Raw genomic sequence first — 25,099 nt, 5'->3', positions numbered from 1 at the left:
TAAAGTAAATCATCAAACTATCAATTATAGCGGGACGCGGGTGGCGCTGTGGGTTAAACCACTGAGCCTAGGACTTGCTGATCAGAAGGTCAGCGGTTCGAATCCCCACGACGGGGTGAGCTCCTGTTGCTCAGTCCCTGCTCCTGCCAACCTAGCAGTTTGAAAGCACATCAAAGTGCAAGTAGATAAATAGGTACTGCTCCGGCGGGAAGGTAAATGGCGTTTCCGTGCGCTGCTCTGGTTCGCCAGAAGCGGCTTAGTCATGCTGGCCACATGACCCAGAAGCTGTACGCCGGCTCCCTCGGCCAATAAAGCGAGATGAGTGCCGCAACCCCAGAGTCGGCCACGACTGGACCTCATGGTCAGGGGTCCCTTTACCTTCACCTTATCATTCAGGACCAGGGAGTCACCGACCCCTCAAAAATCAGCATCGTGTTGTCAGAACCGATGCATTGCGCCTGATCATATCAAATGAAAGTTTCTCTCTCACAGAGGATTGTTCGTGGCCCCCCAGGCGTGGCTGACGTGGCCTCTGGCACCCACCTCAATGGCTGTACGTTGAAGGACGGGCTTGATCCCCTGAGGGACCATGAAGATGTTGGGCTCTCTCTGGGGTGGAGGGTAAGGCAGGTCCGAATCTTCAGACTGGAACAGAAAGGGAAAGGAGTCAGGTTAAATCAGCAATGATACACTGGGCAGGGGATTTGGGGCACAATATTCAACTTTCAGATTGGGAAAGGTTATGGAACACCAATTTGAAATTCACGGCATGTTGTACGCTGAAAGAAAACTATACAAAAATGATGTACAGGTGGTAACTGACTCCTAGTAAGTCAGCAAAAATGTGTAAGACAAGTGCAAATACCTGCTGGAAATGTAAGGAAAAAGTGTTACAATATGGATGCAATGCAGCTGCAAAGTGCTAGCTTGAAAAGTAAACATGATGGGAATGTTGGGACTGTCCGTGGGAAACAGAGGGACAGTCAGTTCACAGTGCGAAGCACCGGAATTAGCTCAGAGTGTAATATGAGCTCTTCCGTTTATTCCTGTCCAGGAAGTGTTTGTCACTAGACTGCTGGAGCTTGAAGAGAGCAGTCATGTTTTTTGTAACGCTGCAAAGACAGAAATAAAGGCGTGTAAATACGTTTCTGTCTATCTCTTTCCCCTGCCCGTGGGGGGGGGGGCAGGAAAGAGGGGTGTGTTCTTCTCACGCTGAGAAGGATCGCGTATTGCGACCTAGCCTGGATCTTGCTGGGGAATGCAGCCAGGGAGGTCAACAGGGAATCATGCCGGGTGCCTGGGAGAGTTGCCAGTTTCTCCTGATATGGGCTTGATTCCCGACAAAAAGAAGGTACAGTGGTGCTCTGCAGGACGAACGCCTCACAAGACGGAAAACCCGCTAGACGAAACAAATTTCCCTATGGGCTTGCTTCGCAAGACGAAAATGTATTGCGAATTCCTGTGGGTTTCCCCCCCTTTTTTCCCCTTTTCCTAAGCCCTAAGCCGCTTATCAGCTGATCCGCTGATAAGCCACTTAACAGCTGATCGCTAAAAGCCACTAAACCGCTAATAGCGCTAATCCGCTAAGCTGTCAATGGGCTTGCTTCGCAAGACGAAAAAACCGCTATATGAAGAGCCTCACGGAACGGATTAATTTCGTCTTGCGAGGCACCACTGTACCTTTTATCGTATGTGGTGGCCGTCTAAAGTAATAAAAGCATTCTGGGAAATGATATAGAATGAAATGGAAAAAATGTTTAAAATAACTTTGATTTTCTTTAAAAACCAGAGGCCTTTTTATTAGGAATTGTAGGTGCCAATATTCCCAAGGATCAGAAAAGGCTTTTTATGTATGCAACAACAGCCGCGCGGATGTTACTAGCCCAGAGATGGAAAGAAGATAAAGTCCTGTCCAGAGAGGAATAGCAAACCAAGCTAGGAGACCACTGTAAGCAGATGAAAACATTAGCAGGGTTTTAATAACACTTGTAATGTAACAAGTATTGTGGGCAATATGGACAGATTTAAAATATGGATTATGAAATAATATGCAGTTGACAGCGTTGACAATAAGACCCAAGGAGGGGATGGAAGGAAGTCTAGAGATTCAGAGAAATCTCTAAACATTGATATTTATTTGGTATTGTTATAACTCTACACTTGTAAAATGAAATAAAAATTATTTTCAAAAATAAGAGGAAGGAAGAAGAAGAAGAAGAAGAAGAAGGGGAAAGAAGTCAGAAGCGCCATTCGGCTTCCTTCACACAGCAAGGCAAACACAACTGGCGTGCAATGATTTCAATCGGGAGCTGGGTCCCGCATTGCAGAGGGTTGTGTTCGAATAGTTAGTTCCACCTTAAGGACAGACGTGGAATTGTTGTGTGTCACATGTCTGTTTACACTCCAGCACAGCTTGCTGGGAACTTCCGTTTGTGTCTTGGTTTTGCTTTTTGCTGTCTCACTTTGGACACGAAGGAGATCAGACATGTTTTCCTTTTGTCCTGATGTATGCTGAATAAACTGCTTGTAAATATGCTCAGAGCTGGACCATCAAGAAGGCTGATCGCCGAAGAATTGATGCTTTTGATTTATGGTGCTGGAGGAGACTCTTGAGAGTCCCATGGGCTGCAAGAAGATCAAACCTCTCCATTCCGAAGGAGATCAGCCCTGAGTGCTCACTGGAAGGACAAATCCTGAAGCTGAGGCTCCAATACTTTGGCCACCTCATGAGAAGAGAAGACTCCCTGGAAAAGACCCTGATGTTGGGAAAGATGGAGGGCACAAGGAGAAGGGGACGACAGAGATGGTTGGACAGTGTCATAGAAGCTACTAACTTGAGTTTGACCAAACTGCGATAGGCAGTGGAAGGCAGAAGTGCCTGGTGTGCTCTGGTCCAGGGGGTCATGAAGAGTTGGACACGACTAAACAACTAAACAACAACGATATCTGTGTCCTTGTGTGAGTTATTTCCCAACGAGGGGGTGGCTGCGGGGTCTCGACCCGCAATCTTATCTGTGGTGGCTCCTAAACTGCGCACCTGGCACCTTCATTGAACAGGATGCTGAAGATGCACATCTTTGACCTGGCCCGAGACCCTTGTGATGTCTGTTTTTATGCCTTACAGTCGTGCCTCGCAAGACAAAAAGAATCCGTTCCGCGAGTCTCTTCATCTTGCGGTTTTTTCGTCTTGCGAAGCAAGCCCATTAGCGGCTTAGCGGCTTAGCACTATTAGCGGCTTAGGGGCTTAGCGGATCAGCTGATAAGCGGCTTAGCGGCTTAGAAAAGGGGGGGGAGGGGGGAAAAACCCACAGGAACTCGCAAGACATTTTCGTCTTGCGAAGCAAGCCCATAGGAAATTCATTTTGCAAAGCACCTCCAAAATGGAAAACCCTTTCGTCTAGCGGGTTTTCCGTCTTGCGAGGCATTCGTCTTGCAGGGCACCACTGTATTTTTATTTTCATGGTTACAAGGTTGAAGGGTGTGAGAATAATAATAATAATATTTGAACTCATCACAGTGAAGCCGCTTCCAGAGTCTTCCTTCCTGCTCTGCCTTCGCCCTAGTTTTCCCAGCAAGAAAAGTTCCCAAGGTTCATCCTAACCATGATCTTTTCTAGTCACCGGAGCAAAAGGAAAACCCTCGGGGTCTGGGGGGTGGGGACCAGGCGCCCCCGAACCAAAGGCAGCAGTTGGAAGCAATTTAGGAGCCAGTCACTCTTTCCAGGCTAAAGTATTATTGCATTAAATGAAGGAGGCAGATACATTTCAAACATCGGATCAGGCCATATTTATTTATAGATCCCTATATGTGTGCCTTAATAAGGCTACGGAGAGAGATGCCGGGCGGTGGCCTGCCAGAGGCGCTCCGACGTCGGCTCGCAATTTTCCTCGGCGGTTGCCAGGAGCTGCCAAATCAAAACAGCTTGTCGGGAGCAGTGGCTCTGCCAGGTCCGCTCGGGGGAAATTGGAGCCACGGATGTCTCTCCCGATGGAGCAAACCGGGAGGATTTAGGGGGTTGGGTGCATAGCAGGGACCCTGTCTTCTCTAAGCCAGGCTACTGTTCTGCCAACGGCTGCAAGGTTGGCAGTACCACCATTCCAAGGAGGGCATAAGCTATTACCATCAGCTGGACAACCGTGATGCGCTCTGGGTGGGGCTGCCCTTGGCCCTGGTGCAGAAGCGGATGGGAGCAGCCGGCCAAGAACCTGTGGCACCATTCTTAGCTGCCACTGGCTGCCCGCTTACTCCCAAGTCAGGCTCAGGGTCCTTGCATAAATTTACAAATCCATGAACTACTTTGCCTGAGCCCTAATATCCCAGCTCAATCCCCGATATCTTCTCCAGGCATGCCATTGGCCGTTCCTCGAGTTGGTGAGGTTTGTTTGACCACAATGAGAAACCGAGCCTTTCGTGTCATGGGCCTGGCCCTGTGGAACTCTCTGCCACTGGAGATTCAGCAGGTGCCTTCTCTTTCGACTTTTAACTGCCTGCCTAAACCCTGCTTCCAGCTAGTGTAGACAAGACTGATCTAGACTGGCCAGTGGCCTGATTCTCCTTCGTTCCTGTGACATCATCTGCATCTTTGGTACGCAAGACCCAACCTAATTGGGTATTGATCAGATGTTGGGTATTGATTAGCTGTCAGTTAGCCAGGAGACCTTGAGCTAGATGGCAATCACTGTTAATTGTATACATTGTGATTTGCTGTTATTTTTTAATTGATTATAGATTGGTAATTCTTTATTGTGGTTGATAAGTGTAAACTCTTTATTATTTGCTGGTGTTGGACTTTATGGTTTGCTATTAGATTCTGATGGCTTGCTGAATATTGCTTTGTTTGATAGAAGCTGCTTATTTTAAAGTTATTGTGACTTTTTCTATCGGATCAGATGGTTGCTGTTCGATGTTATATTATGTTTTGACGTGTGTCGGAAGCTGTCAAGAGTGGGTGTGGTATAAATAAAATAAAATTAAATAAAATCATTATCATCATTACCATCATCAGAGTGAACTTTGCTTAGGAGGTTGAGTCCCACCCCAATGCTTAGATTTGCTTTAGAAGTAGAAAGCGAAGCATGTCAGAGCTGCTGGTCAGGCCGGCATGCAAGAAAGACAGTCCAGGAATTAGTTGAGCCAGGCTGGACAAGCCGGAACAGAGTCTGCCCTTCTACAGGAACATGGAGTCATCCCTGATGAGCCAGTCACTGAAATACCACATTTTGGCCACACACAGAGGGGGCGCTGCAGCACAGAGCAAGCCAGCAAGCCAAGCAGTAGGAAGCTGCCATGGTGGCTCAGAGATCAAGGGCTCTGGCAGGATTTACCCCCCAGCAAAGGGGTCTCTGGCGGGCCCCATCCTGTCTCTGCAGCACCTACCGGCAGCAGTAAGCAGAACCCCAATGGCTGCCATACAGCTGGCTCTGGGAGCCACTACTTATAAGTCCCCATTGCGGGACGTCGAAATGGCAGCTCCCAGACTCAGTGCCGATGGGAAAATTGGGGGAGAAATATATTTTGAAGAAGGGCCTGGTGGGGCATCAGCAATTTTCCGAGAATGCCAGGCGCTGGCACCAGGCTGAGATAGGCTGCTAGACTCTCTTGTTTGGCAACTTATGGGAAGCAAAAGCAGTGGGGGACCCCAAATTCAGCAGCGAGCTTCCAGATTTGGGTTCCCAAATTTCAGGAATGGGAAGGGCCTGCATTTTTAAACATTCTTTTTTGAAAAAAACCCGTTCATCCAGGCAATTGCAACTGGGCACCGTTAAAACTCTCTGAACCACCACGCCGCCAAATAATGTACCAACTTCACATATCCTCTGGCTCTGAGAAAAACAGGGGGCATTGGCAAACACACACACCCCAACCGCAGGGGTGCTGTAAAGATTAAGTCTGCAAAAATCTCGCTTGCCCAACGGACTCCGTGACCCATGATGCTGAAGCAGGAAATTAGAATGGCTGGGTAGCAAAGGGTTAAGGCAGCCATCTGTGAAGAGTGAGCAACGGGCAAAAAGAGCCTCAGACATTTATTCTGCAGATTTGGGGGGGGGGGGCGGGGTGAGGTTTCTTCCAACATTTAAGGCAAGGAGAAGAGAAGCGTGGCCAAATCAAGGAGAAATCCAGGTGCCCAGTTGCCCAGTCCCCAAGACGGTTGCCCAGCAGAGAGCGGTGGAAAAGGAGAGGGTGAGCAAAACACGATGATACCCATCGGAGAAGCCCTTCTTGGTAGAAGAGGTGGGTGCACAGCTGTGAAGCACCCGTCCCGGGCGAGGCAAGATGGAGGGGGAGAGAAAGCAGACAAGGAACATCAGATGAGGAACATCACCAGAGCAAGGACCCTCTTGCACCTGCAGATCTTTGCAGCTGCTGGACCAACAGAGCCCTGGTGCTATGGGGGGGCTACCAGATTTCTCCTTTCTCTGGAGCTTTTAAAAGAGGGGGAAGTCACAGCCTGGATCTGCGGGAGATTCCTGTGTAGGAAATGAGCTTCTCCTTCCAAGCCTGGCCTCAGGTATGGGGCCATCGGGACGCGGGTGGTGCTGTGGGTTAAACCACAGAGCCTCGGACTTGCCAATCAGAAGGTCGGCGGTTCGAATCCCTGTGACGGGGTGAGCTCCCATTGTTCAGTCCCAGCTCCTGCCAACCTAGCAGTTCGAAAGCACGTCAAAGTGCAAGTAGATAAATAGGTACCTCTCCAGCAGGAAGGTAAATGCCGTTTCCGTGCGCTGCTCTGGTTCGCCAGAAGCGGCTTAGTCATGCTGGCCACATGACCCGGAAGCTGTACGCCGGCTCCCTTGGCCAGTAAAGCGAGATGAGCGCCACAACCCCAGAGTCGGCCACGACTGGACCTAATGGTCAGGGGTCCCTTTACCTTTATATCTTCCACATTCAACCCAAAGTCCCCCGTTATCCTTCCCTGTCCCCAGATATCTCAACCCCAATTTTCTTGGAAAGAAAGCTCCATGGAAGTGGGAGAAGGTTCTCTGCAGATCTAACAAAGCCATGTGCTTTTCTTTCCAAAGCTCTTCATGCATGAGCTTGCAGCCATTCTTAAGAGCAGATCAGCCATACTTCCAAAGTGCAGGGGGAAAGCAGAGGTGGAGATGGGATGGGCAGTAACTCAGAGCACATGCTTCGCATGCAAACAGATCTCGGGTCCAATCCCCAATGGTGACATCCACAGGTTGGGTTTGAGAAGATCATTTCTCTCTCTCTCTTTCAAAGCCTGGAGAGCCTGGAAGGGAGGCTGGTCAGCTAGAGGAGCCAATGGGGCTGACCACCACCCTGCCACCAAGAACCTGGAGCCACCTCTGGGGTCGGCAATGGACCCCTGTCTCTTAGGGAAGCATGCAGTTCCAAGCACACCAGCCTCACATGCAGAGTCTCATGAGCGAGGGTTCCATGTCTCGCCTTTAAAAGCTGACCCGAGGCGTATTCCCATCTGTTGGGACATCTTGGGTGCTTTCATACAGTCTCCGGCTCATTTCAAATTTCCTAGTTGTGCCTTGGGCAATGCCCCTGAATTACTACACACCTCGAATAAAGGACTTGGCCACACTTCTAGAAAGCACATTGAAATATACTCAGAGTTGAGAGTGGATTTCAGGCTCTTTATTCCGCTCATAGTGGTGAGGAGGAATGAAAGTTCCCCCAGAATGTCTGCTTATATACATTATTTACACAATGGGCCCCACGTGATTGGCTAATTCTGGGATTCACCTGTAGGCCAATCAGGTTGCGGATTCATTTCCACCTGGAGCTGGATTGGGTGGCTCCTGTGGACAAATCAGACTGCTGCATTATTGACCCTATTGTTTTAGGACCAATCAGTCTGCTGCATTCTGAATCCTATTGTTCTAGGACCAATCAGACTGCTGCCTTTTGGATCCTATTCAACTCAGTACATAACACACATGTTCAAGCGGTTTCCTTTTCTAGCCACAAGTCCGAGGGGATTTACCTTCGCCCCACCACAGTCCCTCAGAAAATCACTTGGTCCCACTAACTCAGAACAACAGCCACTGAATCGGAGCAAACGGCAATTGGGTTTTCCACGGATGGCTGTTGGTCACTTGGTCCCGCTAACTCAGAACAAGTCTGTTTTCTTACATTGAGGAGCCTCTGTCTCAGGGCTTGGGACAGGAGCCCTGACACTGAGCTACATGGGCTGGGGGGTCTGAGAGAGACTTGATCTATGGTCCACCTTGTGGAGAAGCCCCCAGCTCACTCCTCCTCCACTGTGGGCTGGCATGATCCTTGGACACCTAAACATCTCTGGAGGGTCTTCAGGTGAGATGGTCCCATCCTGGCTAGGGGCAGCAGTGCTCTCCAATGAGCCTCAGCTCACCTAAGGCCTTTGTTACAAACAGGTGAGATGGATGGACAGGCTCCTGGGCTGTGGTGGAGCTCCCATTTTGAGGGGGATCACCTGCGACAAGTTTCCTGGATCACACCAAGAGAGACAGAAGGTGAAAGAGAGAAAGTTCCTCAAAGAGCCTCACCTCATCGAAGACGGACGACAGCTCGGTCTGCGGAATTTTCCCAAGTGGAGCGAAGAGGGCAGGATGGGGACAGAGACAGAAAAAGGTCAGAAATGCCACTGTTTTCTGCACACATCCGAAAAGCAATTGTCAGCGTTAGAAATGGCATTTTGCACCCTATCCGTGGCTGGACGGCATTCAGCTCTTGCTTATAGCAAATGGCCAAATTCAAAAAGTGACAGCCGGCCAGCTCTGAAGATTCGAAGCTGAATTGCTGCACGCTGCTCTCAAATCCAAACAAGGGGAGTGGCAGGATATAAATGTGTTTTTAATTGGGAAATAAATTAAAGACGCTGTGAGCATCAACGGGTGGAACTTGCTGGGCACAGCTGCGTAGCTAGACATTCGGAAAGGGAGGGTGGCGGCTTCTCCAACCTGGTGCCCTCCAGGGGTTAGGATTACAAATCCCAGCATTCTGGGACTGACGGCAGTTGTAGTCCAAAACAGGGTTGTGTACTGGGGAAAGTTCCTTTAGAGAAGCCAAGAGGCCACAGTTTGCCCCCAAGTCCTGAGCTTCCCCATCCCTAGGCTAGGGGTCCAGGATGCGGCTTCAAGCAACAGCTGCTTGCTAAGGAGAGCTTAAAGGCCTGCTGTGTCTCTCTCAAGGAACAGGTCACCAGCCACAGTCCAGAGGGCTGAAGCACACCCTCCTTTCCTTGACTATGCACATTTCATGTAAATACACCACAGACCACCAGGCAGCAGAGGCCCAGAGATTCGCTAGAGCCACTTCTGCCCTGGAGAGGAGGTGGGATTGCAGGCATCACGGCCCCACCACACGCAAGGAGGCTGGAGCCCAGCCCCCATGCAATTGGGGAAATCCCCGGCTGCATCACTCCCTGGCCAGCCAATTGGCTGGCTCGGGGGGCGTGGCCTGCCTGATTTAAACGCAGGCGCGGCCGGGGATCTCCCTCTTTTGCCGCCTACCAGCTGTTCTTGTTTTTCCCACCCTCCCGCCCTTCAAGGTTTTCGTTCCTTGACCTTGCTATGGACCTTGGTTGGTCACCGTTGAGGGGCCTGGTAGGAATTTTTTCACTTGGCAAATTGGCACCAGCCACTTGGTTTTCGCCTACCTCTTGGCAAATCGTCACAACTTTCTTGGTATTGGCGGTTAGGCATTGGTATAGTTCTGTAGTTGGAAGAGGGGAGGAAGCGCCATCACCTGCCCCACATATTGAAGGGTAGTCCGATAAAGAATTCCAGGGGGTGTGGCCCTGTCCAAAGCCTATGGAGGTGAGGGCCTAAGGCACGCCCCCTATCGGTGACCTCGGGGGAGTTCCTAGGACTCCCCCTACTGGTGGTTAACCCTTCCCAGACTTCAAGCGGACGGGCTGGAGTCAGATATAGTCAGTTAGGACCAATGCCTAAGCCAATACCGCTCATCACCTGTAACCAATAAAGTTGTGGCCTTTTTTAGCCCATTAACCTTAATAATTGTGTCATGTGTCTTTACTTCCACTGGGGGGGGAGGGAACTCGCCACGCAACCAGGCCCTTTGCCATCAGCATCGCTCAGTCATGAGAAGAGGTGGGAAAGGCAGCTGGTCCCACAGCAGTTCCTGGAAATCACAGCCAAGAAAGGGGTTCTTACCTCAAAGCCAGGGATGTGGTGGATGGCCGGCTGTGGGAAGGAAGCAAAAAGCAAAGACCTGTATCAGCGCCTCCGTCTGGAATGTGGGAACAAATGAGACCCCATTCTCATGCGCCAAGAGCAGCGCATCACGGGCATCTCACGCAGGGCCACCGGAGTGAACCAGCTCCCCAAATGGCCCCAGTCAGTCATTCTCCCCAGGACCACATCTTGCCGTGGGCAAAAGCCACCAGACCCATTTTGAAAGCCAATGCGTTTTGAAAGCCTAATCATCTTGTTCTGGAAACCAAGCCTGATGAGGAACGGTTGAGGGAGTTGGGTGTGTTTAGCCTGGAAAAGAGGAGACTGGCAGCTGACAGGACAGCCACCTTCAGATATCTGAAGGGCTGCTCCGTGAGAGATGGAGCCAGCTTGCTTGCTGTTGCACCAGGGCAGTAGCAGACTTTGGGCTCTCAAAATTTGTGTGACGCTAAAATTCGGTGCTGCCCTCCCGCCTCTTGTGCTCTGTTCTGCATCATTCAATAAACACACAAGACGTAACCGGCTGTACGTTTGAAAAAATAATATATACTATTCATTGTACTGAATTGTAGATTTCAACAGAAGTAGTTCATATAAAGTTCAACGGAAAAAGTAGAAGACCCAGTGGATCAGTTCATTCTCTAATCAGTTTATGCGTAAGGTCCATATATGTGAAAGTGTCTATTCCACCCGTCTGTTCATAGAGCCCAACAATCCACACAAAAGGTTACAGCAGCTGCTACTATGCTATAAGATCCACTGTCCTGTGATATCGGTTGTTGACGGTTTTTATATTATTTTTGCTGTAATAATGTGTGAGATTACAATATTGTATTTATTTGCATTACCTAGAGTTTGTACTACTGTTGAAGCCCAATAAGGCTAATATTCCAGAAATCCTTGTCTTAGACTCTGTGAAAGGATTCTGTGGAGCAACCTTTCGTGGTGGACTCTCCGTAGCCAGAGGCTGGATGACCATTTGTCATGTATGATGTAGTTGCGACTTCTGCATTCCAGGGGGTGGACTAGATGACCCTCGGGGCCCCTTCCAACTGTAAAAATTCTATGATTCTACAGTGGTACCTTGGTTCTCAAACTTAATCCATCCCGGAAGTCTGTTGCAAAACCAAAGCGTTCCAAAACCAAGGCGCACTTTCCCATAGAAAGTAATGCAAAATGGATTAATCCATTCCAGACTTTTTTAAATGACCCCAAAACAGTAATTTTACATGAATTTCACTATCTAACGAGACCATTGATCCTTAAAATGAAAGCAATAAACAATGTACTGCAGTCACACAATCCATCAATCAGTAGCTGAACTGGGTTCCACACAGTCACAAAAACAAAATCAAAATGAGCCGCAAAAACACAAAATAAATAACAAAAACAGCTGACCTCAGCGTAACACTCAAATCGGGAAGCATAACACTCAAAACAGAGCATATTCGGCTTCTGAAAAAAGTTTGCAAACCGGAACACTTACTTCCGGGTTTGCAGTGTTTCAGTTCCAAGTTGTTTGAGTACCAAGGCGTTTGAGAACCAAGGTACCACTGTATTACATTGCTTTGTTGCTTTATAGCAGCCATAGGCAAACTCGGCCCTCCCAGTGTTTTGGGACTACAACTCCCATGATCCCTAGCTAACAGGACCAGTGGTCAGGGATGATGGGAGTTGTAGTCCCAAAACAGCTGGGGGGCCGAGTTTGCCTATGGCTGCTTTATACAAAGTAAAGTTCACAGAGCAACTTAGCAGGATAAAATACAGAGAAGAACAAATGCAAACCAGGAAGATTTACAAGAACGCACCCTTCAAAATAGCCCCAAAGCTCTGACAATGGCACCATGAGAAGGATTAGGGAAGTTAACAGAAACTACATAAGAAATATGTAACTGTGTGGTATAAGATAATCAACAGATAAAGTACAGTGAGAGTAACTGGAAGTCATTTTTAATTTCTGGTTTTGTAAGTTTTACAATCGTTCACATCATTGGGAGTACAAATGATGTTAGTTATCAGAATTGTGTTGTTTCATATATTGCTATTGTCTGTCTGTCAATTTATAGTTTGTTTATTTGATTGTACGTTTGTTGGTTGGTTGGTTTGCTTTCCTGGCATAAATGTATCTATGTTAAAACAATAAAGATATATCACACAGACAGAAAAAGAGAGAGAGAAGGATTAGACCAGGGTTCAGCAACCTAATACCCACAGAGGTCGTTTGACCGGCCCACAAGCCACCCCCAAACTGAGCCGCCTACTTGCTGTGCTAAACCGGCGCAGCAAGGTGCAGGGACTCGCTTCCGTGGCGCCATAAATAGCGTCTGCGCATGCACAAACAACGAAAATCACAGGCGGTTGTGCATGATCTGGCCCACGGAGGGATCTCCGCGGAACCAATCCAGTCCAGGCAAGATAAACCTTGCTGACCCCTGGATTAGATCTTCCCTCCCACCCCCAACCTCCTCCCTGGCCCAGCCTGCCATCCCCTTCCCTACACCCTTAACCAGCCCCGGAGGTTAAGCGTCCAAAGTGCGCAGAGCCGCCCACCCTGATCCCAGGCCTTGCCCGTGTCCTCAAGGCCCCTCGGGGCTAGCAGAAGGCCCATGGGGGGCAGAAAGCTCCATTTAGATCTCTCTCCTGCAGGGAAGCTTTTCCGGTGGCAACTCCATAACCTCTCCGTTCCCTGGCTGTAAATGGGAACACGACTACAGTGCCACCATGCAGAGTTCTTGTAAAAGAAAGATTTAAAGATTGTAAAATGCTTGGTTTCCTTCCAAGGGCTCCTGCCTCACTCAGCCTCCTCTTCTTACTAGTCCTGACAATGCAAACCCCCCAGGAGCTATAAAGCTGCCAGAAGGAACTTCACTCAGATACCAGGGAGGAATAATCGGAACACACACACACACACGTGCAAATAAATAAGGTGGAATCCTGAAATTTGACTCAACGAAGCATGTTAAATGGAAACCCGGTTTTGGCTTAGCTGATCCAATGCAGGTTGGGATAGCTCAGTCGGTAGAGCATGAGACTCTTAATCTCAGGGTTGTGGGTTTGAGTCCAATGTTGGGCCAAAGATCTCTGCATTGCAGGCGGTTGGACTAGATGACCTTTGAGGTCCCTTCCAGTTCTATGTTTCTATAAATGCTTAATTTTGAGTTTTATGGACCGTATGGCATAGCAGGGATGGAGTAGCACTTCCAGAGGACGTTGTGCTCCTTCTGGGGTGGTTTGCCCATCTTGGTGCCCACCCTGTTCTCAGCTCTTACCTGTGGCTCCTAGAAGCTGTAATTATTTATTTATTATTTATTTATTTATTTATTTATTCCCCGCCCTCCCCAGCCAAGACTGGGCTCAGGGTGGCTAACACCCGATATAAAAACCAATTGATTGAAATACAACTTAAAACTTGTCATAACATCCTCCGAGATGGGATTCTCACAGTGCTGAACACTGCAACTGATGTCGAATTTTGCAAATGCCCTGAATCTCTGGAGGTGCATTAAGCACTCAATGCCCAGGTAGAATCATAGGACTGTAGAGACGGAAGGGACCCCGAGGGTCATCTAGTCCAACCCCTTGCAAGGCAGGAATCTCAACTACAGCATCCCTGACAGACGCCCACCCAACCTCTGCTTAAAAACCAATGCCGTCAGCAGTGCCGGATTTACATATAAGCTAAACAAGCTCTAGCTTAGGGCCCCACTCTCTTGGGGGCCCCAAAAAAATTGAAAGGGAAAAAAGCTGAATGTACATTTCCAAAATGTAAAATAAAAAACAAATACAGTGGTACCACAGATTAAGAACTTAATTCGTTCTGGAGGTCCGTTCTTAACCTGAAACTGTTCTTAACCTGAAGCACCACTTTAGCTAATGGGGCCTCCCACTGCCGCCGTGCCACCCGAGCATGATTTCTGCTTTTCATCCTGAAGCAAAGTTCTTAACCCGAGGTAATATTTCTGGGTTAGTGGAGTCTGTAACCTGAAGCGTCTGTAACCCGAGGTACCACTGTAAAATAAAACCTACCTACAGCAACAGTGTTTTGTGTTGTGTAGGCTCCTATGATGTAAGTCATGGACCCCGCCTGCTAGCCTGCTCCCGAAAATATCACTGGTTTTCTCCTTTCTATATATAGGGTGCCTACATTTTGCATGGACTGGTAGCATGGCAACATGTGCAAATGGCTTGAGATACCTTTTCGGTCCATCAATGACTATATAGCATCTATTCAACACAGAAAACAGCGGCAATTTGTTGTTGATAAAGGACAGCTGTACATATAAAGGGCCCCATTACCTTCAGTAGCTTAGGGCCTCATCAAACCTAAACCCGGCCCTGGCCATCAGCTTTGGCTGCGCTCCCCAATCTCGAATCCTGATTCTATCATTTGTGCCCCCGTTTGGTGCTCTAGTTAAGGTCCAGCCAGCCAGACACTCCTTAGATGTCAAAATTGTCCCATCTGCCAACCGCTCCTCTCTTGCCACAAACCCGGCGCTGCCTTTTCTCCTGCCAGGCACTGTTCTTGACCCCTGCCAATGTCAACAGACCAGCAGTGCCAGCTGGCAAAGGCTGCCCACGGACAGACCTCCCTCTCCTTCCCGCTGCAGGGACTCCGGACATGTCTTCCCTCAGCCCGGCACAGCACACTCCTTGCCTGCTGGAGAGCGAGATAAACATGGAGACACTTTGGACTTTTGGCTGAGCTCTCCAAGAGAGATGTCCCCCTAATGGGAACAGACCCAGGAGTTGAAGGGGGGTGTAGCCCCCCCACCTCTGTCCCCAAAGCCTCAAAGGTCCGCATTTCCCTTGGAAAAGCAACACCGGCCCCACTTAACAACAGCAGAAGCAGAAGAGGCTGTCTGTGGAAAACGATCAGATGGAAGAGAACAGATAGGAGGTCAGCAGAGGGTGATATGCACCCCTGTCCAAAGAAAACAGAGAGAGTGGTTCTGCCCTCCAAACAGGGAGACGACCAGAAGCAGGTTCAACATCTGTACAGTGGTACCTCAGGTTACATACGCTTCAGGTTACATAGGCTTCAAGTTACAGGCTCCACTAACCCAGAAATAGTACCTCGGGTTAAGAACTTTACTTCAGGATGAGAACAGAAATCGCGCGGCGGCAGCAGGAGGCCCCATTAGCTAAAGTGGTGCTTCAGGTTAAGAACAGTTTCAGGTTAAGAACGGACCTCGAGAACAAATTAAGTATGTAACCAGAGGTACCACTGTAAGTGAACTGGCCCTTTCACAAGCAGATGGTCTTAGGTCCAGGGGGGACAAACCTGCAGGAGATTACAAAGGAGCCACAGCTCAGGGAGATGACAACCACTTGCATGCAAAATAAGAAGAAGAAGAAGAAGAAGAAGAAGAAGAAGAAGAAGAAGAAGAAGAAGAAGAAGAAGAAGAAATTTTATTTATACCCCGCCCTCCCTGGCCAGAGCACCAATCAAATCACAATAAAAACATAATGGGAGGGAAAGGGGAGGGGGGAAGAGAAAAAAACCCCAATTTAAAATACAGGTTAAAATGCAATTTAAAATGCAGCCTCGTTTTAAAGTAGCCCATAGATCAAAACCATAAGGGGATGGAAACATAAGGGTCAGACCGAGTCCAAACCAAAGGCCAGGCGGAACAGCTCTGTCTTGCAGGCTCTGTAGAAAGATGTCAAGTCCCACAGGGCCCTAGTCTCTTGTGACAAAGCGTTCCGCCACGTCGGGGCCAGTGCTGAAAAGGCCCTGGTCCTAGCTGAAACCAATCTAACCCCCTTGAGGCAAGGGACCTCCAAAGTGTTGTCATTTGTGGACCTTAAGGTCCTCAGCAGGGCATACCAGGAGAGGCGGTCCCGTAGGTACCTGGGTCCGAGGCCGTGAATGGCTTTAAAGGTCAAAACCAGCACCTTAGACCTGACCCTGTACTCCACCAGGAGCCAGTGCAGCTGGTAAAGCACTGGTCCTAGGTTCCATTCCCCGGGACATCTCCAGGCTACTAGCTAGAGCAGCTAAGCTTTATGGTAAAGGTAAAGGTAAAGGACCCCTGGATGGTTAAGTCCAGTCAAAGGTGACTGACCTTATCAGTAACTTTGAGCAGAGCCTTTTCAGTGGTAGCACCCACCCCCTTCCCACCAGACCTGATTTTCAAGTGGCTCTTCTCCCCCCCCCCCACCAAGCCTTTTTCTATGGCCACAGAGCTGGTTGATCCCAGTCTGCTGCAGCTGCTGCCTTTAACCATATGAGTTTCCAAACAGTTTTATTCTGATATTTTGAAAGGAAGGAAGGAAGGAAGGAAGGAAGGAAGGAAGGAAGGAAGGAAGGAAGGAAAGAAAGAAAGAAAGAAAGAAAGAAAGAAAGAAAGAAAGAAAGAAAGAAAGAAAGAAAGAAAGAAAAGGTTTTATGCAATCATTTTTTTGGCTATTTTATGCTAATGTTTTTGAATTTCTCTCTCCACGTTGTGTGCTCTGCTGAGCAGCCCCGCAGCCAAAGAAACGATGTGTTTTTATAACAAGCAAACAAATAAATAAAAACCGCCACCTGGATGCCAAACGCTGCTCCGTAAACAAGAACATTCAATTAGCCTTTACTGGCTGAGGTTCAGGCAATCCGCCCTGCGACTTCCAAGGAGGTTGCAAGCCAGCTTGGAGTAGCTGAGCTCCCCCTGGATTCCTGCATCCTCAGAGACGGAAGAGGCCAGCCTCTGGGTTCTAGATGTGGCAGAACCCTTCTCAGGCCTTCGGCCGGTGCCCTGGGCAGCCTTCTGTCCCAACGTCCAAGACCCCCGCCTCCCCTCGGCTCACCTTCTCACGCTGGATGAGCTCAAAGGCAGCCAGGAGCTCTCCGGCGCCCCGGCTGCCCCTCCAGATGGGGTACCATGACAGCCGCGGCTTGTGGTCCAGGCTCGGCTTGCAAATACAGCGCCCCATGAACTCATCGGCACCCTGGGGAGAGGGAGAGAGAGTCAGGGAAGGGGGACAAAGCAGCCACACACATGGCTTCACTGAAAGTGGGGGCGAATGCTCAGAGCGAGCCAGAAAATACCGTATTTTTCGCTGTATAAGACACACTTTTTCCCTCCTAAAAAAGTAAGGGGAAATGTGTGTGCGTCTTATGGAGCAAATGCAGGCTGCGCAGCTATCCCAGAAGCCAGAACAGCAAGAGGGATCACTGCACAGTGCTCCCTGTTGCTGTTCTAGCTTCTGGCCCTTCTCCCTCCTCGGGGAAAAGCCTGCAAATGCCGCACACACGCTTCACACAGCTCATGAAAGGGAGGGCTGAGCAGAGCCTGGGATGCATACAGGCTCTGCTCAGCCCTCCCTTTAAATAATATATTTTTTCTTGCATTCCCCCTCTAAAAACTAGGTGCATCTTATGGTCAGGTGTGCCTTACGGCGCGAAAAACACGGTACTTATAAGGACAGAATCCTCATCGTCTTCGCAATTGAGCAGGACGTTCTCCTCAACAAGCCCCAATGAGAAGTGCAGGAGCTGGATACATGCACCGAGCGCATAGATGTGCTACATAAGCGACATGTAGATGCAATATACTTTATTTATTTATTTACTTTTTTAACCAACAACCAAAACACAAACAGTGAAAACCCCCAGGCGGCTGATACATTGGGTATACATAATCAATAATAACATATTCAAATCAACCATATGTACACTTCAATATACCTTAACACTCCTCCCTCCACAAGGTTTATTTAACTTTTAACATTTTAATTGCCCCAAATTGTTCAAACCTGCCCAAATAATTTGATATTTTCTCAACCCAATCCTCCTCCTCCTCACTGACGTTAAACCCTTTCATTTTATGTATCTTCACAGTTAGATATTCTAAGATTATAATATTTTTTTCACTTTTCCCCTCCCTTGTAGATGAGGGGGGTTGCTTTTGTTCATTGCTATGTAATTTTGTGTTATTATATTGTAAACCACCCTGTGACCCTGGGATGAAGGACGGCACAGAAATTTACAAGTAACGATGTATATGCATGCTAAAAGGGAAAAAGGAAGTGCACAATTAAACAAGGGAATTTGCTTCCACAAAAGGCACCGACAGCCTCCGATGTTGATAGCTTTACAAAAAGGATTAGGCAAATTCATGGAGGAAAGGCCCATCGGATTCTCCTAGCCAGGATAGCTCTGCTTTGCCTCCACAATCAGAGGCAGCGATGCTTCTGAATCACAGTTGCTGGGAACAACAGGAGGGGAGAGTCCTGCTCTTGCGCTCTGATCCTGCTTGCAGGTTTCCCATAATAGGTAACTGTTCAGCCACAGTGGGAACAGGATGCTGGGGGGGATGCACCTTTGGCCTGATCCAGCAGGACACTTCTTATGTCCTTAACTATATTGCCACTAAGGTAAAGGTAAAGGGACCCCTGACCATTAGGTCCAGTCGTGGCCGACTCTGGGGTTGTGGTGCTCATCTCGCTTTATTGGCCGAGGGAGCCGGCGTACAGCTTCCGGGTCATGTGGCCAGCAGGACTAAGCCGCTTCTGGCGAACCAGAGCAGCGCACGGAAACGCCGTTTACCTTCCCGCCGGAGTGGTACCTATTTATCTACTTGCACTTTGACGTGCTTTCAAACTGCTAGGTTGGTAGGAGCAGGGACTGAGCAACGGGAGCTCACCCCGTCACGGGGATTCGAACCGCTGACTTTCTGATTGGCAAGTCCTAGGCTCTGTGGTTTAACCCACAGCGCCACCCGCATCCCATATTGCCACTAAACTTACCAGAAAAATAAGAAATCAAGGTGACAAACTTTTTATAAAAGAATGGAAATGGTTTATTGAACCATTTACAAACAAACTGTAAACAGAGAAGAACAGTGGCAAGATATTTTTATTAACCTGCAGTTTTATAAGAGTATACATTTAAAGGAGATGAATAAACAATTAAGTTAATTTGGAATATGCAGAAAACATTAAAACATAAATTTAAGGAACTGGAGAAAGAGGGGGAAGGAAGTCGAGTTTTGAAATGTTAAAATGACAGTAAACTATTTGAAATGTATGAAATTTGAAATTTGTATTTGAAAATCATAAATAAAATTTTTAAAACAAAAAGACGCTATATTGACACTTTTTGCCCCCCTTTGAAAGTGGCATACAAATAATTATAATCCTCAGTATCCCGAACAAAACTTTGTTGAGATTAGCCGCCCCATTTCCACAGTGTATTCTCACGTTCCCACCCACTTACATAGGTGTCGTGGTCGTAGATTTCAACCACGATGTTGGGAGGGGACTCAGCAACGTTCTGGGGGGCTCCATGGATCTCGATCTCGTGGAAGATCAGGGTCTGGTCCCAGGTCGGGTTCAAGGTGTTCTTCACAACCACCGTCTTCTGGCTCTGGTGTAGGAAGGAGACGGTGGCGTAGGGATCTGAGAAGGAAGAGAAAAGGGAGGCGGGTCAAGGCAAGGTCCGTGATTCAAAAGGTTCACGTTCTGCCGCAAGCCAGGATCAAGTCTCGGAAAGCTCTACATAAACCAAAAAAAAAAAAAACCCTTAAATTTCACATGGGGGTCTGAACTGGGGGTGACCAAGAATGAGACCTCAGGGTCCACAGTGGATCGCTTGGTGAAGATGTCGACCTCATGTTCAGCGGCCGTGAAAAAGGCAAATTCCATATTAGGGATCATTAGGAAAGGAATTAAAAACAAAACTGCCACTATCATAATGCCTTTATACAAACCCATGGCATGACTTTGTTGGGAATACAGTGGTACCTCTGGATGCGAACAGGATCCGTTCCAGAGCCCCGTTTGTATCCTGAGTAGAACATAAGACGCAACTGCGCGAGCGTGGGTCGCGTTTTGCCGCTTCTGCGCATGTGCATGACGTCATTTTTAGCGTCTGCGCATGCACGAGCAGCGAAACCCGGAAGTAACGCGCTCTGCTACTTCTGGGTCGCCGCAGAGCATAACTTGAAAATGCTCATCCTGAAGCACATTTAACCCGAGGTATGACTGTAAAATGTCCAATTCTGGTCACGCCGTTGCATTTATATCGCACCTTTTCCTCCAAGGTGGCTGACATGGCTTCATCTGTTTCCTCATTTAATTCCCTGAACAACAACCCTGAAAGGTAGGTTAGGCTGAGAGGGAGGGAGTGGCTGGCCCAAGGACACACAGCGAGCTCCATAGCCGAGTAGGGATTTGAACCCTGGTCTCCCGGGTTCCAGTCCACACTTTACGCAGCACTTCCTCATGCAGGGCAGAGTTTGACTGTGGAACTCCCTGCCACAGGAGACAGTGATGGCCACCAACTTGGATGGCTTTAAAAAAGGATTATTATTTTTTTACAATAATATTTATTAAATTTCAGCAATAGACATAAGAAAAAAGAAAATATACAACAACACAACAGAAAAGTGAAAAAGAAGAAGAAGAAATGGCAAACTTAAGATACCTGAACAGAAAAAAAGGAACTCAATGAATTCATTAAAATGCATTTTCATAAACATTTTGGTTGACTTCCTCTAATCTCCTCCATCTGAATTTCCTCTTAATTTGAATGTAGCAGTTTCCAAAATCCAATCCTTTTACTCACAATTTCCAGTAGGGATAGTCCAGATTTTTTTTTCCTTGGAGGAATTGGCCGCTCACGATCGCCGGACTCAGAGCTTCGCACTTTGAAGAAAGCGAGTTGATTCCGTCTCCAACCCCGCTCACTCTCGGAGCTCTTTTTTAGCGCTTACCGGGGAGCAGAGGAGTCGTCTCCAGCACCTGCAGGAACTCCAAGTCCTCAGAACGCTCAATCTGAGGGTTTTTGGGGGCGCCGCTGTGCTCTAGCGGCTCACCCCCATCTTCAAAGCGCCGGTGCCCTTCCCACGAAAGGGCTCCTGTCCACCATAATCAGGCGTGCCAACCGGAAGCCTCAGCTTTAAAAAAGGATGAGACCAATTCATGGAAGAGAGGGCTATCGATGGAAACTAGACATGATGGCTGTGTTCTGCCTCCGTAGCCGGAAGCAGCAATGCCACCAAAAACCGCAGGAAGAGAGAATTGCTCTGGTGCTCGAATCCTGACTGCAGGATTCCCATGGGCATCTGGGACTAGACTAGAAGGGCCACTGGCCTGATCCAGCAGGCTCTTTGTATGTTCTGGCCAGTGTTAGAGCAACCTCCAGCTCCCTTGTCTTCTGTCCAGGGTCCTGATGTCTTGCTTGACATCCTTGACTTCTGATTGTGGGCACTCACAGTTCCAGACTCCTTGGGGACTGCGCATGCATGCACACAATTGCCAGGGCCTTCTTAAGTCCTTCAACTGCCATTGAGGAGTGGCTCCTTGAGACCCTCCTCAGAAATGTTGCGTGAGTAAATGAGCTATTTTTCCAGGAGCTTTGAGACCAAACCCAAACGTTGCTTCTGGAACCATCCAGCAAGGGCTAAATATGGACACTTGCAACACGCAGCTGTGTGCAGCTATTATGTGGATGTGATTCAACAGTGTGTGGCAAATTCAGTCTGTGCAGTTAAAGCGTATTTGGCACTTGCAGAACAAATCTACTTTTTAAAAATGGACCTTGTGTGCTAAGGAAAATGATGGTAGAAAATAGAGAAAAACTGCTTGAGCTGACATCTTATGACGTCCCCTCAAACCAATGCAAACAGACCACCATGCAAGCTCAATGGATCGTCCGGGTACCACCTACGAGTCTATTATTCTCTGCAATGTGTATGCCAAACAGAGCCCATCACCCGTGCCGTCTTTGGGAGCAGAAACACAACCAGTTCCCGATTCTTTTAAGTGCAGTTCCCGTTACTGCCAGCTTGCACACGGTGCCACCTTTATTTCGTTTGTGGGGCTGGCGTTTCCTTTGCCACTCTGGGCCTGGCTCCAGAAACGAGCATTTGAAACCCAGCACTTTGACCTGTGGCCTGGAGGGCCCCAGGCCAACCGGGTGCCCGTTATGTGCCACGGCGCCGGGAGTGCTGGGCTTCCCCCACTCCTTGCCTTGGTTGGCATCCCAGTCAATGTACATCTCTAATGAGCCAGGCAGTTTGCGATACGATCAGCTACAAGAGGCCAAACTCCTGCTAGGAAGAGCATGTCTTTCTCAGCCAACACTTGTTGGGTTTTCCAGCCCGGGGAAGGTTGAATGCACTACGATAAACAGAACGTTAAATCCTTTAAAAAGGCCCTTTGTCTGAGCTTTGTATCCACACACGGTTTTATTTTCATAACCACAAAAAGGCTCGGCCTTCAAGGGCTCCTTTATGCTTTGTTTGAGGGACGGTAAATCACAATCCCACATTGTGGATGTCTGCTCCCTGTGTTGTCATTGGCTGCCATCCACCCAAGGGAAGCGACTCCCACCCGGGCCGGCCAATCAGGAGGGATGAGATCACTCTGGTTTGGATCTGAGGCAATAAACCAGCAACAAACAAGAAAAGGAGAGGGGAAATAAGGGGCTCATTGTGGACACAGGCGGGAAAAGGGATCCCACGGGGTGGAAAAAAAGTGGGTGATCGTTGGGCTGGTCCCAGTTCAAGATCGGTGTTGGAGCAGGTTTCCACTCGATAGTTTCCCAGTCCAATGAGTCAGAAAGTGCAGAAGGAACGTGCTGTGCGCTCATCATCACGAAGAAGGGCACATTTCAGGCTTGAGAAAACAAACCCAACCCGCGACGCGTCCTATAAGGGCTCCCTTTTTCAGTGGAAACTCACAGCGAGGCCAAACGCGAAATTGCCAGCGAGAAGAGTTTGACGATCTCCTCTCCCTCCGTTGATGATAACTGGCCCGGAAAATTTTGTTCCAGCGGATGTGCTTCTGCACAATTCCTAAATTAGAACTGTGAATGGGGGGGGGGGTGGAAAGATTTTTCCAAGGAGGAAGAAGACAACAAGGTCCAGAAGGGAGCTGGCTGTGCTAAACCCCAAAACTGATTGGGGTGCAGCCCTCAGGGAGACCTGAGGCCCATCTCCCCCTTCCCATCCCAGCTCAGGAGGTGATGGAGATGCCAAAGGAGAATTGTTCCTCTCCGCTTCCTCTCTGTCCACTTAGAGAAGCACAGGACTTTCCCAAAATAAACTGTAGGTTGCTTAGAGTGCTGGGAATTGGAGCTCCACGGCGGGGATACTACACTTCCCAGGGGTTGGGAGGTGCTGTAAATGAGAGCCAGTGGTGGTCAGAGTGTTGGACTAGGACTTTGCAGAGACAGGGGTTCAAATCCCTGCTCAGCCAGGAATCTCACCTTGGGGGCCAGTCAAACTGCCTCTCAGCCTAACCTACAGGAATGTTGTGGGGATTAAATGAAGAGAGGGCAAGCCTTGACTGCCACCCGGAGCTCCTCAGAGAAAAAGGTGTGTGAGAGATGTACTGAGATGAATAGGATCCAAAAAGCAGCAGTCTGATTGGTCCTAGAACAATAGGATTTAGAACACAGAAGTATGATTGGTCCACAGGAGCCACCCAATCCAGCTCCAGGTGGAAGTGAATCTGCAACCTGATTGGCCTACAGGAGAATCCCGGAATTAGCCAATCACATGGGGCCCATTGTGTAAATAATGTATATAAAGCAGACATTCTGGGGGAAATTTCATTCCTCCTCACCACTATGAGCTGAATAAAGAGCATGAAATCCACTCTCGACTCCCAGTATATTTCACTGGGATATCAATGCAATCTATTGATCGATCAATGGTATGAACGCAGCCCAAGTTGCTGCAAGGGAGGCTGTGAGCAGCCAGGCCATTGTGAGGGTGAGAGTGGGGAGTTTGCCATGCCGTTCTCGGCAAGCCTATCTTTGCAAATCCGGGAGGGAGACTCCTGGAGCTGCTTCACCCCTCCAAGCCGCAGCTATCAAATCCTCAAAACAGTCCATCAACGGTGTCTCCGAAAATTTTTACACACCACTTGGGAAGACAGGCGAACTAATGCCTGGACTAAGTACTGGAAGAAGCAAAAATCACCAGTGTTGAAGCAATGATTCATCAGCATCAACTTCATTGGACTGGTCATGTTGTGCAGATGCCTGATTCTCATCTTCCAAAGCAACTACAGTGGTACCTCAGGTTACAGACTCCGCTAACCCAGAAATAGTACCTTGGGTTAAGAACTTTGCTTCAGGATGAGAAGAGAAATCGTGTTCCGGCGGCGCGGCAGCAGCAGCAGGAGGCCCCATTAGCTACAGTGGTGCTTCAGGTTAAGAACAGTTTCAGGTTAAGAACAGACCTCCGGAATGAATTAAGTACTTAATCCGAGGTACCACTGTACTGTATCCCGAACTTAAAAACTGAAAGGAATTTTTTTATTTTGTTTCAACTATGGCAGACCAACACAGCTACCTACCTATAATTAAAAACTGAAAGCGTAGTGCTAGTGGTCAACAAAAGAGGTTTAAAGAAAGACTGTCTCAACGCAAATCTAAAAAAGTGTAGCATAAACACCGACAATTGGGAAACACTGGTCTGTGAGCGCTCCAATTGGAGAACAGTCTTTACCAAAGGTGTCATGGGCTTTGAAGACGCTCGAACTCGGGACAAAAGGGAGAAACATGCTAAGAGGAAGGCACGCTTGGCAAATCCACACCGTGATCAACTCCCACCCGGAAACCTATGTCTCCACTGTGGAAGGACGTGTGGATCCAGAATTGGTCTCCAAAGTCACTCAGTGTTAAAACCGTGTTGTCAGGGAACTGCCATCGGAAAGGCAGGCGGTGGAAGGGCTCTCAGACGCTAAGAGCAGAGGAAGGTACCAGCAGGGGGAGGGAAGGAGCTCAGAGAGAAAGTGAGTCGGAGGGAGGGCTCCGAGAGACTTCTAGTGAAAACAGTGGAGAAGTCTCAGGACCCCCCATAGGTACACCCACTCCTCGCCGGAAACTGTCGCGCCGAGAATCCCGAAGACGCATTTCCGTTAAGGAACTTTTATGTTGGAGCAGATTCCGCAAACGCCCACTGTCGGATTCTGCCAGCGATTAAGGGAGCCATGTTTAAGGGGCTCCGCTTAAG

General features: G+C 48.6%; 1 protein-coding gene across 7 annotated transcripts in view; it reads right to left on the bottom strand.

The window, feature by feature from the left end:
- Positions 1 to 25,099, bottom strand: part of DYSF (dysferlin) — a 188,605-nt gene that overhangs the window by 67,647 nt on the left and 95,859 nt on the right. For all 7 annotated transcript variants that reach the window (XM_081876592.1, XM_081876594.1, XM_081876596.1 and 4 more), the window contains 5 exons: positions 19,348 to 19,529; positions 16,938 to 17,078; positions 10,128 to 10,157; positions 8,499 to 8,525; positions 544 to 645 (listed from right to left, as the gene is read on the bottom strand). In XM_081876592.1, coding sequence (XP_081732718.1) covers positions 544 to 645; positions 8,499 to 8,525; positions 10,128 to 10,157; positions 16,938 to 17,078; positions 19,348 to 19,529 — 482 coding nt within the window. The remainder of the gene's footprint in view (positions 1 to 543; positions 646 to 8,498; positions 8,526 to 10,127; positions 10,158 to 16,937; positions 17,079 to 19,347; positions 19,530 to 25,099) is intronic.

Source organism: Podarcis erhardii, assembly GCF_964252035.2.
Source record: "Podarcis erhardii genome assembly, chromosome: 9".
In the NCBI taxonomy this organism is placed as follows: Eukaryota; Metazoa; Chordata; class Lepidosauria; order Squamata; family Lacertidae; genus Podarcis; species Podarcis erhardii.
The sequence above is the reverse complement of the archived record's forward strand: the minus strand, read 5'-3'. Positions and strand labels throughout refer to the sequence as shown.